This window comes from Schistocerca cancellata, chromosome 2 (genome assembly GCF_023864275.1).
Source record: "Schistocerca cancellata isolate TAMUIC-IGC-003103 chromosome 2, iqSchCanc2.1, whole genome shotgun sequence".
Classification (NCBI taxonomy): Eukaryota; Metazoa; Arthropoda; class Insecta; order Orthoptera; family Acrididae; genus Schistocerca; species Schistocerca cancellata.
In genome coordinates this window covers 872,574,974-872,593,630 of record NC_064627.1, presented here as the reverse complement: position 1 = coordinate 872,593,630, position 18,657 = coordinate 872,574,974, and the positions used below count along the sequence as shown (strand labels likewise).

The following is an 18,657-nucleotide window of genomic DNA, read 5'->3' as shown; positions in this document are numbered from 1 at the left end:
TGCCACAGGGTTATGAGACCCGAGACATTTTCAACACTGATGAAATTGATGTCTTTCATAACTCATTTCCTGAAAAATGTTTCATTAAGTGAGTAAAATGCCACAGAATTAAAAAAAAATAAACAAAAGATTGCAACATGTTTGCACATAAATAGTGATGGAAGTGACAAAATGCCTCGGCTTATAATCAAAAAATTTAAATTTCACTGGTATTGTTTGGATGACATCATAAATTCCTGTGAGCTTTTTCAGGTATTTAGATGACAAGATGGGTGCAGTAGGGAGGCAAGTGGTGCTTTTTACTGTCCAGTGCCCTGTACATCCCAGAGAAAATTAATTTATGAGAAATGTAATGATGTAGTCCTTCCTCCAAACGGTGAGCTTAACACGTTCTATTAAGCTGGGTTCACACATGCTACAAAAGTGTCGCCATAGTTGTTGCAGTTGCATGCAGCTGCATGTGTGAACTCTCAGTTTTTAGTGGTGATACTTGAGAGAGACAATTTTTGTCATGCCACAAAAAGTCAACTTGGTTGTATTTTGTTGTTACTTTCTTTCCACCACTGCTCCCTGGTTATAGTATATTGAAACATGAGCATTCTGTCACAGTTGGCAAGGAGCAATTTTTGTTGCACCAAAAAAGTGAGTCATGTAAAGGTCATGATTTGTGAGACCAATCATTGTATAAATGGTGGATTACGTGAAGGAAATCACTCCCGAACATGATGTGGCAGCTGTTAAAACTAAAAATTAGTTATTCGAAATGCCTATATCGAGGAATACAACAAGATTTCAAAATCTTAGAAGAATGGTGTGCCTGCAGATGATATTTACATGCCGGTTGTTGGTTAGTTTGCCATTGCAGATAGCCTCTTCATCTCTGAATGTTATTTCTTTTATAAATGTGTTTGTGGTACCCGATTCATCCCTTTGGAAAATATGTTTTAAAATAGAACCTTTAGGTTTCATCTTCCTCTGTCACAGTTCTAATGAATAACCTGCACTGTGACATTTATAACACCCCATATGATATCACTTGATGCCATATTAAAAGCTGTCCAACTACGTCGAATTTGTGCCATCCTGTGTGAATGGTAGCTCATGATCCCACTACAGAAAGCCACAAGCTGTGGCATCACATTGGGTAGCAGTGGTGCAAAAGATAATTTCATTGCTTGAGAGGTAGGAAATGATGAGCCTGAGCATTCCACATGCTCTTCATATGTTTGTCACTGCCTGGAATTCTGTAACACAAAATACTTTGCTAAACTGCTGTGGTACATCAGTTACTAGTGAAAAGGCATTCTACCAAAAGATAAATGGAGTAGAATCTATGATATTTCTGAAAATGTGACATTCCAAGACTTACTTTGTTGTGACAATGATGTCCTGACTTCCACTTTTTTTCCATCTCATTGTGACTTCATGCCAATTTTAGTGAGTATTCGCCTTTCGCTATCACTGACTCCTTCACATTTCATCTTGTCTCCGCCTTTTGCATCCATTTCATCCTTTTCGTGATTTTACCCCACATATTTGATTGTATTTTGGCGATTTTTTTCTGACATAATTCTACATTATTTACATAATTTTTTGCATTTTTTCCACCACCATGGATCCCTGCTCCTTCCATCTGTGTCAATACAGAAAAGTTTCCTTACCCCTAGCCAGAACCCAGTCCCACATACTGTTCCTGCATTGTTGCTTGGCTCATTAAATCACCCCCCCCCAAAAAAAAAAAAAAAAAAAAAAAAAAAAAAAAAAAAAAAAAAAAAAACACGCCTTAGCATCAAATTACTCATCTCTGGCTGCCATCCCTCCTTCCACAATGACCTCCATCTATTCAGATTCAACTAATCCTTAGCCCTCACCTACATAGTCCTGAAAAACCATATCAACCAAGCCCTAACTTCCTTACAGTACCTTCTCCTATCTGCAAAATTCTCCTGCTATGCAATCCCAAATTCCTAGAACCTATAAGACACATTGAAACTCTTGCCCTCCAGGAACTACAGCAACATATACAATGCCACCTTGAAAAGCTCTCCACCCTGCTCACTTACTACTCCTGCCATGAGGTACTACTGTCCACCACCTCTACAACAACCTTCAAACCTCCCCCACGTCCCCTCATAGCTAACAACCCCTGTCTCACAGACCTACTATATTTACCCTATCCTCCAAAACTCCCTCACACCACCACACAGAATCCAGAACTTAAACGGACCCAAAACACAGTCATGAACCTTTGCTCCAGAAGCCTTAGCCCTACAGAAATATCAGTCCTTTGCAAAGGCCTCATATTTTGCCCCACTCCCAAATTCAATCTTGCAGGACTTGTTAAAGACCTTCTCCTGGTTTTTCGCCACCAATCCTACCAGTCAGACTCAACCAAAGACCAATACTGAACCATGCCTAACTCAGTTCACTCTTCCATCCAATTGTGATCCACCCCCACTGTCCCCAAATTGCCCTGTTAATTTCCCACAATTTCTTAACCTCAAATCTTGCCCCACCATCATTCCCCAAACCCCTCAACATGCAAACTAACCTTAAATATGCAGAAAGAACTGCAGTCCACCATCTAAAAACTGATCCCGACTTTATAACCCTACCTGCGGACAAAGGCTCCACCACTGTTGTTTAGAACTGCAAGGACTACCTGGCAGAAGGACTCTGCCAGCTTTCAGATACATCCAATTACAAACCTTACCACAACAACCTCATTCGAGAGATCGAGCAGTCACTTCTCAAATCCTCAGGTCATCCCAGAACCTCTCCCCAGAGTCCATCTATCTGCTCACCTCTACCACTACCCCGAGTCCGACCTTCTACATACTTTCTAAAGTCCATAAAACCAACCACCCACGATGTCCCATTGTGGCCGGTTACTGTGCCCCACTGAGAGAATCTCTGCTCCTGTAAACAAACACATTCAACCTATTACCCCGAACCTAGCCTCCTATATAAAAGATAATGATCATTTCCTCCATCTACTCTCTACGGTTCCTGTCCCTTTACCACACAGTGCCAGTGCCCTGCTTGTCACTATTGATGCCACTTCTTTCCCTCTCCTTCCCTCTTTCCTGATGAAGCAACCGTTCGTTGCGAAAGCTTGAATTTTTTGTGTATGTATGTGTGTCTATCGACCTGCCAGCACTTTCGTTTGGTAAGTCACATCATCTTTGTATATATATACCGTATTTACTCGAATCTAAAAACAAAGATGATGTGACTTACCAAATGAAAGTGCTGGCAGGTCGACAGACACACAAACGAACACAAACATACACACAAAATTCAAGCTTTCGCAACAAACTGTTGCTTCATCAGGAAAGAGGGAAGGAGAGGGAAAGACGAAAGGATGTGGGTTTTAAGGGAGAGGGTAAGGAGTCATTCCAGTCCCGGGAGCGGAAAGACTTACCTTAAGGGGAAAAAAGGACGGGTATACACTCGCGCACACACACACATATCCATCCACACATATACAGACACTAGCAGACATATTTAAAGACAAAGAGTTTGGGCAGAGATGTCAGTCGAGGCAGAAGTGCAGAGGCAAAGAGGTTGTTGAAAGACAGGTGAGGTATGAGTGGCGGCAACTTGAAATTAGCGGAGATTGAGGCCTGGTGGATAACGGGAAGAGAGGATATATTGAAGAGCAAGTTCCCATCTCCAGAGTTCGGATAGGTTGGTGTTAGTGGAAAGTATCCAGATAACCCGGACGGTGTAACACTGCGCCAAGATGTGCTGGCCGTGCACCAAGGCATGTTTAGCCACAGGGTGATCCTCATTACCAACAAACACTGTCTGCCTGTGTCCATTCATGCGAATGGACAGTTTGTTGCTGGTCATTCCCACATAGAATGCATCACAGTGTAGGCAGGTCAGTTGGTAGATCACGTGGGTGCTTTCACACGTGGCTCTGCCTTTGATTGTGTACACCTTCCGGGTTACAGGACTGGAGTAGGTTGTGGTGGGAGGGTGCATGGGACAGGTTTTACACCGGGGGCGGTTACAAGGGTAGGAGCCAGAGGGTAGGGAAGGTGGTTTGGGGATTTCATAGGGATGAACTAAGAGGTTACGAAGGTTAGGTGGACGGCGGAAAGACACTCTTGGTGGAGTGGGGAGGATTTCATGAAGGATGGATCTCATTTCAGGGCAGGATTTGAGGAAGTCGTATCCCTGCTGGAGAGCCACATTCAGAATCTGATCCAGTCCCGGAAAGTATCCTGTCACAAGTGGGGCACTTTTATGGTTCTTCTGTGGGAGGTTCTGGGTTTGAGAGGATGAGGAAGTGGCTCTGGTTATTTGCTTCTGTACCAGGTCGGGAGGGTAGTTGCGGGATGCGAAAGCTGTTGTCAGGTTGTTGGTGTAATGCTTCAGGGATTCCGGACTGGACTGGAGCAGATTCGTTTGCCACGAAGGCCTAGGCTGTAGGGAAGGGACCGTTTGATGTGGAATGGGTGGCAGCTGTCGTCATTCAGATTGAAATTCAGATTCTGAATGTATACCGTATATATACCGTATTTACTCGAATCTAAGCCGCACTCGAATCTAAGCCGCACCTGAAAAATGAGACTCGAAATCAAGGAAAAAAAAATTTCCCAAATCTAAGCTGCACCTGAAATTTGAGACTCGAAATTCAAGGGGAGAGAAAAGTTTTAGGCCACACCTCCAAATCGAAACAAAGTTGGTCCATTGTAATATGAGACACAATTTAGGTGAATGACAATACAGCTACAGTAGTTTGGTTCGAATCTTAAGCTTAGCAGTTAAGCTTTACCACGTAGCCATTGCTATGCGTCAGGCGCTCCGTCCGTATTTATACGGGTGCTCTTCCTTTTTCACGTGCTTCGTCTGGTTTGAATCGATTGCTTATTTTGCTTTGATCTGATAAGTGCCGTTTTCTTTGATGTAGGTGTTTGCGTCACTCTTAAGCTGAAAATGCATTACTGCACTGTGTCATGCATTGTTTGTCGCATTCTGATAGTGCGTGTTTACGGCCTGTCGCGGCTCGCGGCATGGCTTGCTTTTGTGCGCGCTACCGCCGCGTACAATTAAAAAAAAAAAAAAAGAGAGGAATCGTCTCATTAGTGAAACAATGGCAAGAGACTGCTATTTGTTGTTACTTACACTGCTGCTTTCTTCGATAATGATCAACAAGAACCAAATAATAGACTGCGTATGATAGAAGATGTTCTGAACGAGAGTTTAGCTAAAATTTTTCGCCGTTTGAAAATCTTTGCAGACGCCTCTTTTGTACATCACATTCCGCACAGAAATTAGAGTCATCTTAGATTTAAAAATCTAGTCAATTGCCGTGCTTCATTTCTGACTGTATCACTATTAGGCATAAGAATAATACGAATATAAACATGACACGATACGTATATTCTTCCGCGTTTGCTGTTGTCTCACTCTAGTTTCGTAGTTTATTAGGCAGACAGGATTTAAATGAGATAGCAGCAAACACAAAAGAATACATGGCAAAATGTTTATATTCGTATTATTCTTATGGTGAAGAGAATACTGTATGTGATTCAAATTTCATCAGGTTCCTATTAGCAACCATCTCTTCTCACAGATAGGAAAAAATTCAGAACGTAGAGTTGGCCATATTGACAAACATCCCAAACAGTCTTGCCAGTCAGATTTTCGTAGTACACTGAAATTGTGCTACATTCGAAGATGAACAATACGGAATTTGTATTTACTTCGTTTGATAATGTATGAAAATGCAGTGGTCGAAACTCGCGGCGGAGAAAAAAAGCTCGTCTTCCACTTTTTTTTTTTAATTTATTTACTGACGCAGAGGTTTTGGCGCCAGTATTTATCTTTGTGCCTACAAAGCATGCCTGTGTCGCCCTACATATATTCGACGGCAGAAGTTAGTTGTGGCGGCACTTACCAACATTTTTCATAACTTCCGCTTGCTTTGCACTCGATTCTAAGCCGCAGGCGGATTTTTGGATTACGAAAACTGGAAAAAAAGTGTGGCTCGGTTGGGGCGGGGGCACAGCGAGGTAGGTATGTTTGACCCTTTCCACATCATAACATGTACGATGAATATAATCTTTGGAACAAGTACCTAACCAACAAAGTGTGCTCACAATATTTATACAATGCATTATAAAGCATTTTGGCCTCTGTTGTTCTTAATCTTAATACTATGATGCAATTTGAGTGCCACAGACAGTAATTTGACAAAATACAATTGAAAACAATTACCCTCCACTGCGCCGTATTGCAGTAAACAGCCATGGATTTCAAGCAAAGCTACTTCATAAGTGCATTATTCTTACCTGGCATCTTCTTTGGGGGTGTACGAGGAACAATTCTAATAGGCTTAAAGTGCACCAGCTCCTGTTTAATGCTGTCTTCACTATCAATGCTGTCACTACTTCGGCTGCGGCTTCGCTCTACAACACAGCAAAGGAAAAAAAATCAAATATTTCAGACAAAGAATGTTATTATCACACAGTTGTAATCAGAACAAAAATGGTTTTGCCAGAAAATTCTTTTCACTATGAATTCATTATAGAGGGTGTATACGTGGACAAGGAAGAAAAATTACCGGATTTTTCCCAGATAAAAATACATTTTCTCCCAGGTGGAAACATGCTTTTTCCATGTTAAGTGACAGTATATTTTCCCTTATCAATCCTTTGAATGGTTAAGGTTTTATACACTGGCGCAGAATTTCCCGGCACTTTAGAAAATGAAAGTCAGAGAAAAAGGCGCATTTTGGAAATATCTTTTATGTGCAGCAACATGTAAGTAGCGTATTTTCATATTACGAAAGTATACATTGGAATTCCACCAAACAACGCAATTTACTTTCCGAATCATTGAAATTGAGATTGTGATGTGTTTCTGTAAGCCAGTCCTAGCTCATGCCATGTGACCTTGGCAGCCGATGACAGCGGATATTCACTGCATAGGACATGTGATGTAGTCAGCCAACAGCAACATCACTGTTACGTAGCATGATCACACAAACATGGAAAGTTAATAGTTTAAATTAATATACATAGTGTTGCTACAAGAAAAGCAAAGCTTTCACATATAATATTGGTCTCTAAGGTTAATAAGCTGCAAGAGAAGCTACGATTTCGCATTTAATGTTTATCTTTTTTCCGTGTGTTACACCTAAGATATGTCACACAAATGTGTCAGTAAAATTTTTAATAATGACAAATGTCTGATCTCCAGGGTTCGAAATTCTTCTAAATGGCTCGTCATCAAAGAGACGATTTTTAAATGAGAGTCAAAAGCTCCGCGATTTAAGAAATTCATGGTACATTCTCGCACATAGTTCAACTTATGTAAAAGGATATTTACTTTGAAAGTAACGCTTTTCAAACCATCATTCGCAATATTTTCTCGTGACCTATTAGAAATAGGTTCGTTTCAGCAGTTGCCAGAGAGCGCAGGTAACAGGCGTCACCGCGCTTGCGCAGCTACCATGACACAGGAAGACCGCGTGTACGTATGTGTAAAACATTGAAAGATTATACATTACGTCATAAAAGAAACAAGACATCAGAGGATACTCCAAGAGCATCGGAATTTCGTGAAGCATAACTAAATTGTGCACATTTAAAGTGCACATTCGTATGTCCAGATTCCCAATCAAGTAGACCTCGACCTGATATTAAGCTTTTCAGTGTGGTTTTCTATACGTAAATTTTCTTGGAGCACCAGTACAGTATTATATCATGTTTGGTTCTTTATTATGGCATAATGCCATAAGTGCTAGAAGATGAAAACGTGCACCTGAAATGCAGCAAACAGTTGAAACTAGCCAGTACTGTAGAATTAAACATTTCCTTTCAAATACATTGACTGCCTCTGCAGAAAAGGTTACTAAAAGTCAAATTTCTTTAGCAAACAGACAAAAATAACTTCATTGTTCTGCAAGGTGATTAATGCTTGACAGTCAGAAAGGAGGAAATAAAATAAAATCTGAAACTAATGACATATTTTAGTCTTCCGTAATTATGTGAATTTAATGGACACCATTGCAACTAACGGAAAAAAATATGGAATGAAAATTAACACAAATAAAACAAAAGTATTGGCACTAGGAGGAAATAAGGAAATAAAAATTATGCTGAATGGAGAAATACTAGAACAGGTGCAAAATTTTAAGTATCTTGGAAGCAGGATAGACATCGACTGGAAGTGCACCACAGAAATTAAAACAAGGATAGCAATGGCAAAAGAGGCATTTTATAAGAAAAAGAGAATCTTCTGCAGCGGTCTGGACAGAGAACTCAGAAAGAGACTCATACAATGTCTTGCATGGAGTGTTCTTCTATATGGCACTGAAACGTGGACTATGAGGAAAAAGACAGAGAAAGGCTGGAGGCTTTTGAGATCTGGACATGGCGGAAGATGGAAAGAATAAGTTGGATGGACAGAGTAAAAAATGAAGAGGTACTGAGAAGAGTGGGAGAGAAAAGACAGTTACTAGATGTAATAAAGAGAAGAAAAAGAAATTGGATTGGGCATATACTAAGAAAGAATGACGGACAGATACAAACAGTTATAGAAGGTTATGTAGAAGGGAAAAGGAAGCGAGGAAGGAAGAGATTCCAGATAAGGGATGACATGATGGACGGTATGACATACAGCAGCCTTAAGAAGGAAGCAATGGATCGCATAAAATGGAGAGGCAAAGGACCTGCTAATATAGCAGATAACTGATGATATGATGATGAATTATGTGAATGTACTTTAATGCACTTGATAGCTCCCGGCCACAGATATCTGTTTTGTTTTCATTTGACGTGAGAGTAAAAGAAGGGGAAACAGCAAAATCGCTAATGTAAACATGGGTCACGTGAAAACTATCCACTATAACTCAGATTGCTCTGCGCATCGGCCTCTGATCTACGATATTTGCGAACCGGGTCAATACTAAAAAAATCGAATTTTCATAAATATGTTCATCTTGTAGAGCACATCTTTCCGAAAAGTCGGTAACATAAAATATATATGTTCGAGGAAATGTAAGGCATGTTATTTGGTGTTAAGTGTGCCAAAGTGCAGTGCCACGCCTCTTCATAAAGCATTCTCCGTCGCACGTCACTGTATTTCGCTCCGTGGAAATGAAACGTGTACATTTTTTACTGAATGCCATCAAACTATATTCAGGACAGTGGAAGTTGAAATGTCCTGTGGTGCCTCTCCTGCTCCCAGTCGGCCGGTTTGACAGCCTGCTCCTCTTAAAAACAATTCTCGCAATTAAATAGCGGATGGGATTATTTGTAATTGGGAGAACCAGAACTCTTTAGAAAATTTGCACTCTTTATTGCCTATTAGCTAATAACTTGCTGTTATGTGTGACATAAAATTAAATATAGGATACATAAAACCAATAAAGAAAAGAGACACATTTCTTCAATCCTTAGCTCCTAACATTTTTTCCTCACTATTCTTGCTACAGCTTTACATGGCATGCTTTCCTTTCTGCGAAAGAATCTGTTACTTCATCAAAGCTCGTCAAATGATTCACTACATGAAAAATCAAAATTTCGTTATCCAAAACTGAAAAAGCTGTTAACACAATTACGGTACGCAAAACTGGTGTAGTTTCTCAATCTGATTACGTCTATTTTGTCACTGTCTGTTAGATAAAACACAAGAGGCCTTTCTAATATTGGAGTAATTTTGTAAGACACACCAAATAAACAAGACTGTTTTGGCACAAATGGCCGTTTTTATAACACGACAGAATATAATTCACGAAGTGCCAATATCAAATGCACATTAGGCCTACTACAAGCAAAATGCTTTATGTTAGGAAATAGTTTCACATTTCATTCATACGCACCAACTTCTTAAGCGTGAGATCGAAAAGTGATATTACGAAATTTTTATGTAAATTTGGAATTGTCTGATTCTTCCATAATTTGTGTGTTGTCGCCGTTTCTTCCCCTTCCTTATTCTAACAAACAATCTTGTCATCACCAATTCTGTAGCTATTCCTGCCATTGTCAAAATTTATTCGCCGATTAATTTCACTAACCCTGTCGGAATCACAGGTTTAGTTATCCCGCAATTGTTTTCTGGTTAGGCGTTATTACCTGTTCATACAACACGTTTTCCGTGTTACTTCTAGAACTGAACTTAAGCGGCTGCTAGCCGGGCTTTACAACTGTTCCTTACTAGTTTAGCGACCTGGCTAAAAATTTTCTGGCAAAATTTCGTTTCCTTGGGTACACCGAAAAGATAATACGTAATCTTTCTCACCTGCTATTCCTGTCAGTTGTTTATTTCTACTCTGGTAGTCTGAATCTATGGATTTCGCTAGTAATTATAACAACGCCGATCATTCACAAACCCAACCAACCACATAATAAGACAGCAATTGGCATTCATCCGTTCGGCTTTACTTTGCTCAGCTCATATAGCCCCAAACCCTTTCATCTGCGGAAAGTTTATTTCTAGATGTGACAAGGATTCTCCTGACAGAGACATCACGTACAGTCGCACACTATGCACGCTTTCAAAAATCAACTTATGATTCATTCAGAAACCAACTTAAAATGTGTTCAAAAACCAACAGGGAAGCGTTTCAAAATAATCGATAGACAAACGTGTGCTGGATGCTACGCGATTTGTGAAAAGTTTTTTTCCCCTCCAGAGTATGAATTTGGCATCCCCTTTTCCCGGTAGCATCTAGCTTCTTGCTGCGTCTTCTTGCACAGCCAATAGCCACATTCCGGTAGCTAGAAGCGGGAGAATCTACTGCTCAAACGTGACTCAACTGCGCATGCGCATGAGCCCGCTCGTGACTGCTAAAACGAATCTAATGTAAACAGTTGTGACTTCATGCTCATCGGAGATAATTTGTTGTTATGAAGCATTGCGTAGTCTTCCTAAGGCCTTTGACTTTTTGCTGTTGGCAGACCATTGCACGAGCACTGTGTGTCGTCGTATATCGCGCATTTCCTTTGCATTTTAAGTTATTTTTGTTTTTTTCTCTTGTTTATGTTTTATTGTTGAAGTATTATGCTGCAGTAGCGGGATACAGTAATATCCTTTGTTAGAGTATCACTTCTTACCAGTCAAAATTACAAAAATTTAACCAAAAACTAAAACAATGAAAAATTCCTGGGTTTTTCCCGGTTTTCTCCCGGATGAAAAAATTCCCGGGTTTTTCCCGCATCTCCCGGTTGACCAGGGCCGTATACACCCTGTTGTAAGTAGTGTAAATATACTGATCAAGCTACTACACAAATTTTGTTAGATTATTCTACATGTCAGGTAATATACTCAAATAATGTTGACTACTTCCTTACTACTGTAAATGTGAACATCCTATCAAAAGATCTTTCATGCACTCCCTCTGCCTCAGAGTACCACTAGTCTCTGACCAATGTTTGCCTTTTCCTTTGCTTCAGTGAGTTGGAAGAGCTGAATTTTATAGCTTGAACACATTTCACGCACACATGTCTCTCTGGACTGTAGACAACAGTTTCATTTAATAAATAGATATTGAGGACATAAAGGAAAAACCTGGGAGTAGTTATGCTGTTTCCTTGCTTAAGGCCATCAGTGGCTACTGAAATATTATCACTGTGCTGGCACCATATGGTAAAATGGCAAAGTTGCCATCAACATAAAGGTTGGCTTGAATGCCACAGTGCTTTACCTGACACAAAGAGAAAAACAGCTTATTTGTTCATCAAATTATGAGCTAAGTACAAGCAAGTGACTTATTCAGCTGTGTCTGTGTTTTTGAAGTTTGATGTTTAATATGTTGTTTGTCCATGTATTTATGAGGTCTAAACTGACAGATATTAATTGTGTAATGTAGATTTACACCATCTTTAGCAATATGCTTAGTCCGTTGTGAATGCTGTGTTTGGATGCTAGCCGAGTTTGCGTCCTCTGCTCACTGCTCCATGCAGTGCTGGCTTCGGTCATATAGTTTCATGTTGTTGCCAATAGGTATCACTGCGGGAGATAGTATGTGGGGATCCAAGTGATGCCCACCATGTCCCACATATCCCCAATCTGTCCAGTGCTGTTGTCGGCCTGGTTAGTGCCCACACTGGGGCTCACCCCTCAGTCAAGTAGGGCTGGGGGACCTGTCAAACTCAGCAGGCAGCAGAAGACCTACAGGTTCAAAAGGTCTCCCCAGTTTGTCTTACAAGTACATTTCAGGTGCTACCTGTTGCTGATAATGATCCTGAGCCAGCTGCAGCTCTTGCTATGTTTCAAAGAAAGCATTTTAGCCTGCACGGTCGGGGCATTCACAGAGCGAGCAATTATTGGTGGTGGGAGCTCTAACATTGGCACGTAATGGAGCCCCTTACGGATAGACAGCCACAAAGAACACAGGATGCAGCCAAATGCAGGTAGTGTCTCTTGTCTGTGCCAACAATGTGTATCACTTCAGATCAGAAGTAATCGTCTCTAGTTTGCAGTGGCCACCTGAAGTGGTACCAACAAGCAGTCTAGCTTGCAAGGTGAAGGCAGACCTAACCATCAACAACACTGATTACAGACCTTTAGCACACAACTGAGTAGACGGTCTGAACCAGAGTCCCAGAGGGATACCTGACTTCGTAGGCTGCAGATTTCTTGATTTGTCATATGGTTGAGAGGTGGGAGAATCCGTATGAGGTGGCCACATGGATTCTGAGGTTGTGTGCTTTGTGGAGTGGACTGGGTGCGATTTTAGGTTAAAGAATCTGGGGGAAACGAGTGCAGTCTAAAAGACAGCAGGTCAAACGCAGGATGAGGATGGGCCTAGAAAATATCAGTATTATTGTTAAGACGATGTTGCTCTGTTGGGAAAGAACAAAGCTCCCACAGCAAATTTTTAAGGCACTGAAAGCTAGCTAAAGCTGAAGATAAGTTCAGCCAAAGTTTTCACCAAGGACCTGATGGTGTTCAGAAAGTATAGATTAAATTAAGTTGATGGTGGCATGTTTGTTGCTGTTAGAAATAGTTTACTTGTACTGAAATTGAAGTAGATAGTTGCTGTGAGTCAATACGGATAGAAATTACACTCAAGAACCAAATTCAATTAACAACTGATTCATTGTACTGAGCGACTGTCCCAAATTATAAAATTGCTGAAAGTTTCACGGAAAATCTGGGTCATTTTGAATAGGTACCCAACACAACAATTCTAGTTGGTGGAGAGTTCGATCTACCCTCAATAAAATGGCAAAAAACATGTTTGAAGCTGTTGGTAGATGTAAAACATCATCTGAAATTGTATTAAATGCTTTCTATGAAAATTATTTTGTAGTTTGTTTCAGGAGCCCACATGAAATGTAAATGGTTGCAATACGACCTCTTAGCAACAAATAATCTTGAGCAAACTGCGAGTGTCATGATGGATACAGGAATTACTGACCACAAGATCACTGTAGTGAGGTTAAATACCAGGACAACCAGATAAAAAAAAAAAAAATAAATAAATAAATAAATAAAATAAAAAAAACCTTCGATGCCTCCCTAGGCAACAGCTTCCATTGGTTCCATACTAAGTGTGCAAGTGTTGACAAAACATGGCTCAAACTCAAAACAAACTGTGTTGACAAAGTGACAAAGTTTCATACCATGCAAATTAATAAGAGCCAGAACAGATACCCATGGTACACAAAACACAAACAGGACACAAGTTTGGATGCAAAGAAAAAGCATGCCAGAATGCAAATCTGAGATTGGTGACATGTTATAGATCATCCCACCTTAGCATGGACTTCAATGTAAGGTACTTTAAAAAGTTTCTATAGTGAAACTGTCTTGAAATTGAGCAAAAAAAAATAAAAAAAATAAAAAATACAAAAATACAAAAATAATACAAAAATCTCCTGGTCATACGTAAACTGTACCGATGGCATGACACAATCAATACATTCACTGTCTGACAGAAATGGCAATGTTACCAGAACAGTACAACTAAAGCAGAATTACTGAACACCCATTTTCCAAAATACTTTCAATAAAGAATATGTAGTAAATATTCCAAAATTCAAATCAAGAACAACTGCCAATATGAGTAACATAGAAGTAGATGTCCTTGGTGAAGGAATTGAAGTCACTCAATAAAGGTCACACTCCAAGCTGTATACCAACCAGGTTTTTGTGAGAGTACACTGATGAAATAGTGCCATTTTTAGCAGTCATGTATGTCTGCTTGTTTGAAGGAAGCTCCCTGCCTGAAGACTGGAAAGTTACACAATCACACCAATATACAAGAAAGGAAATAGAAGTAATCCACTTTAGTAAAAGGAGGTCACAACCAATTACAAAACTATTCAGACAAGATGTCTGCATGCTGTGAAAATCAGCAATTGGTCCTGTACAATAAAACTTACAAGTTCCTCAACACGAGTACCTAAAAGAAATCTGTTAAACTTTGGTTACACGATAAACTACATAATCTTAAATGCCACTTATTCAATGACGTGCTTAGGGATTACAATTATAAGCAACTTAAATTTGAACTATCACACAGAAAATTGTGAGGAAGGTCATCCAAAGACTGTATTTCACTGTCAGAACACATCTACTAAGGAGACTGTTAATATTGTGCTTGTCCTTTCTCTTCTGAAGTATTGCTGAGCAGTATTGGATTGCTACCAGATGGTAGGATTGACAGGGGACAGCAAAAATATCAAAGAATGGGAGCTCATTGTATACTGTCATAAAATAGGAGGGGGGGGGGATGTTATGGATAAGATAAAGGGAGTTTATATGTCCATCCTTCTAGCAAGAGGTCTCTGGGACGGCGGCCGTATACTATCGTGACAAAAAATAAAGACACCTACAGCTGTCCTTATGATTTTATTTTATTCTGTTGCTAACAGTTTCAACGCTTCATTACGTCATCTTCAGGATGTTTTTTATGCAGTACAGGTTGATATGATCCCCATGCATAACCCATCAGTTGCCAGAATTACTGGATACGCAGATAATATGTCAGTACTCCAACCATCAACTGCCAACTGGCTGTTTACATTCTACTCCAAGAGTAAATATATGGCCTTATGAGAAGTTACAATGATAAAACACAGTGTTCTGCCACCCTCTAATTTACCAAATAATGGCGTTCTGTAAATTTAAGATGTAAACCACACAAATTAAGAAATAATTTCAAGCCTAGAGGGGGTATCACACACGTGTTGAAACATGTCTTGTGATCGAAAAACATTGTAATGTCAATATACACACATCAAAAAAGGTTTTGCATCGCCCCAGTTTCCAGAACTCCTGAAGACACATGTTGTCTGCGGATATTGTATCACAGACACAGTCCCTTTGACTGTTCAGAGATATCACTAATCCCGCCCAAAGATGTAAACAACCATGCACGAGCAGCCCTATTAGACGGAGGGGTCCCCGACAGCCGAACAGCTCCAGTCATTCCACCAGGAAGGAGGTACACGGCTCGTGTCGGCTGTAGTTCAACCATTCCTAGACGGTCAATACTGCAGTTCAATTGCGTCCACATTGTTACTTTGTGCCAGGAAGGGCTCTCAACAAGGGATGGAGGAAATACCGAGAGATGGAAGTATCAATGACATGCCTCTCTCGGGCCGCCCAAGGGCTACTACTGCAGTGGATGACCGCTACCTAAGGATTATGGCTCGGAGGAACCCTGAAAGCAATGCCACCATGTTGAATAATGATTTTTGTGCAGCCACAGGACATCGCGTTACGACTCAAACTGTGCGCCATAGGCTGCATGATGCGCAACTTCACGCACGACATACATGGCAAGATCCATCTTTGCAACCACGACACCACGCAGCATGGTACCGACGGGCCCAAAAACATTCCAAATGGACTTCTCAGGATTGGCATCATGTTCTCTTCACCGATGAGTGTCCCATATGCCTTCAACCACACAATTGTCAGAGATGTGTTAGGAGGCAACCTGATCAGGCTCAACGCCTTAGACACACGATCCAGCGAATGCAGCGAGGTGGAGTTTCCCTGCTGTTTTGGGGTGGCATTACGTGGGGCCGACATACGCCACTGGTGGTCATGGAAGGCACCGTAATGGCTGTATGATCTGTGAATGCCATCCTCTGACTGAGGATGGCAGCATATTGGCGAGGCGTTCGCCTCATGGACGACAAATTGCACCCCCATCATGCAAATCTTGTGAATAACTTCCTTCCAGACAAGGACATCGCTCGACTACAGTGACCAGCATGTTCTCCAGACATGAACCCTATCAAACATGCCTGGGAGAGATTGAAAAGGGCTGTTTATGGATGATGTGACCCACCAATGACTCTAAGGGATCCACGCTGAATCACCGTTGAAGTAGTGGGACAACCTGGACCAGCAATGCCTTTATGAACTTGTGGATAGTATGCCATGACGAATACAGGCCTCCATCAGTGCAGGACGACATGCTACTGGGTATTAGAGTACTGGTGTGTACAGCTATGTGGACCACCACCTCTGGAGGTCTCGCTGTATGGTGGTAGAACATGCAATGTGTGGTTTTCATGAGCAATAAAAAGAGTGGAAATGATGTTTATGTTGATCTCTATTCCAATTTTCTGTGCAGGTTCTGGAACTCTCGGAACCGAGGTGACGCAAAACTTTTTTTGATGTGTGCATTTGAAACAAAACATTTTATTCAATACTGCTGGCCAAATTTGCCTGTTTAGCCATCTTCAAATGAACATCTACATATGTTGGTACATATCTACTATTAAGAGATATTACATTACTTCATAAACAAACAGGACATCAGTAATACTCCAAGAGGATAGAACTTCGTACTCCATACTAAAATGCACAATTCAGCTTAAAGAGCACATTCGTATGTCCAGATTCACACTGAAGTAGAGCAGTTTTTCAATGCGGTTTTCAGACTGCCAATTTTCTTGGAGTACCAGTACTGTATTATCTCATGTTTGGTTCTTTATTATGGCATAATGCCATGCATGCCAAAAGGTGAAAAAGTGCACCTGAAACTCGGCGAGCAGTTGAGACTAGCTAACAGTGTGGAATGAAACATTTCATTTCAAATAAATTGGATCCATCTGAAGAAAAGATCAATAAAAGCCAAATTTCTTTAGCAAACCAACGAAAATAACTTTGTTGCTTTGCAAGACGATTAATGCTTGATTGCCAATAACATGGATAGAAAATAAAATCAGAAAACTGAAATTAATAAAATGTTTTAGTCTTCTATAATTACGTGCATCTTTCATTTCATAGCTCTTAGTCATAGAAATCTGTTTAGTTTTCATTTGACATGAGAACTGTAAACGAAGAGAAAACAGCAATATCACAAAATGTAAACATGAGTCCTGTGGAAACTGCTGCCCCCCCCCCCCTCCCCCCTACACGTCTGACTGCTATGTGCATGTGTGAATCTGGCAGCTTGGGAGCACTGGAAAAATTTTTCTGACTGGCATCTGACTGCTTGCTGCTACAGCTTATAAAGCTAACAGTAACATGTCAAGTAGCCAGGAGGAGAGAAGGTGCTGATCATATGATTTCAGCTATGTGCACATGCATGAGCCCACTGGCAACTGATCAAATTCAATTAATGTAAACACTTGTAACATCATGCTCATGAAAAGCAGTTTGTTCTTATGAAGTCATAGTTTTCATCTCAAAGCCTTTGCACAATTTGCTGTCGGGAGATGTTTGTGTGAGTACTGTGTTTTGTTGTTGTAAACAGTGCATTTTCTTTGCAATTTAAGTTTTATTTTGGTGTTTTCCTCTCTTTATGTTTCATTGTTGCTGTATTATTCTGGAGTAGCAAAATTCATTGTTAAGAGTACCAGTTCTTATTAGTCACAACTACAAAAATTTAATTGAAAACTAAAACAAAGAAAAATTCTCGGAACTGTAAAAAATTCCTGGATTTTTCCCAGATTCCCCACTTATCCCAGGATGTATACACCCTGACTTAGCATGCACTTGCATATTCCAGGAATACCAAAGCTGCAAGAGATGGACTTTCAGGAGCCGAAGTGCGCCATCTGTTGAAGTGAACAATACTTCCTGTTTATAAGGAAAGGAGGGGGCAGCTTTGGAGTTAGAGATTACCGCATGTCTTAAGTCTACCAAAAAACTCTCTCTGCATGTGTAACTGATTCTTACACTTGCTTTTTAACCAGCACTAAAAGTATAAATAACAAAACACAATCATGCAAAAGCTACTCCACACGCACTGAAACCACAAATAAATACAAAAATAGGAAAAAGACTCTTACTTTCTCTTCCAAATGTCTTCATCTTGCATTTACTATCTTTGGTGTTGTCTGGAGTACCTTGTTTCACTTGGTAGACAAATGAATCCATAGGACCTTTAACATAGGCAGTGCCTGAAGTTGAAGGAGAATGCTTGATTTCCTTCTTGGCCGATTTTGGTTTCAGTACTTCAGAGTGTTCCTGAAAAGTAAATATTTCTATTACAACAACTCTTTCACATCATACAATTCAGTCAACATATTATCCCAGCAAAATGTGTTTTCTAGAGCAAGACATTAATATGATGCAACAATAAATAAATGCTGAACAAAAGAAGTTTTATACTCATTAACAGCATTATGCTATTACACCATTTTATGTTTTCTCTAAGAGATTCCATGTTTCATTGACTTCTGAACTGGAAATTTTGTTTTGTGTCCCAAAAGAGACTGGAAC

At 40.3% G+C, this 18,657-nt stretch overlaps 1 protein-coding gene across 1 annotated transcript in view; it reads right to left on the bottom strand.

Moving 5' to 3' along the window:
- The window catches only part of LOC126162833 (E3 ubiquitin-protein ligase RNF169-like), a 94,416-nt gene that overhangs the window by 46,475 nt on the left and 29,284 nt on the right, over positions 1 to 18,657 (bottom strand). Inside the window, exons 5-6 of the mRNA XM_049919595.1 lie at positions 18,225 to 18,402; positions 6,306 to 6,422 (exon numbers count right to left, since the gene is read on the bottom strand). Coding sequence (XP_049775552.1) covers positions 6,306 to 6,422; positions 18,225 to 18,402 — 295 coding nt within the window. The remainder of the gene's footprint in view (positions 1 to 6,305; positions 6,423 to 18,224; positions 18,403 to 18,657) is intronic.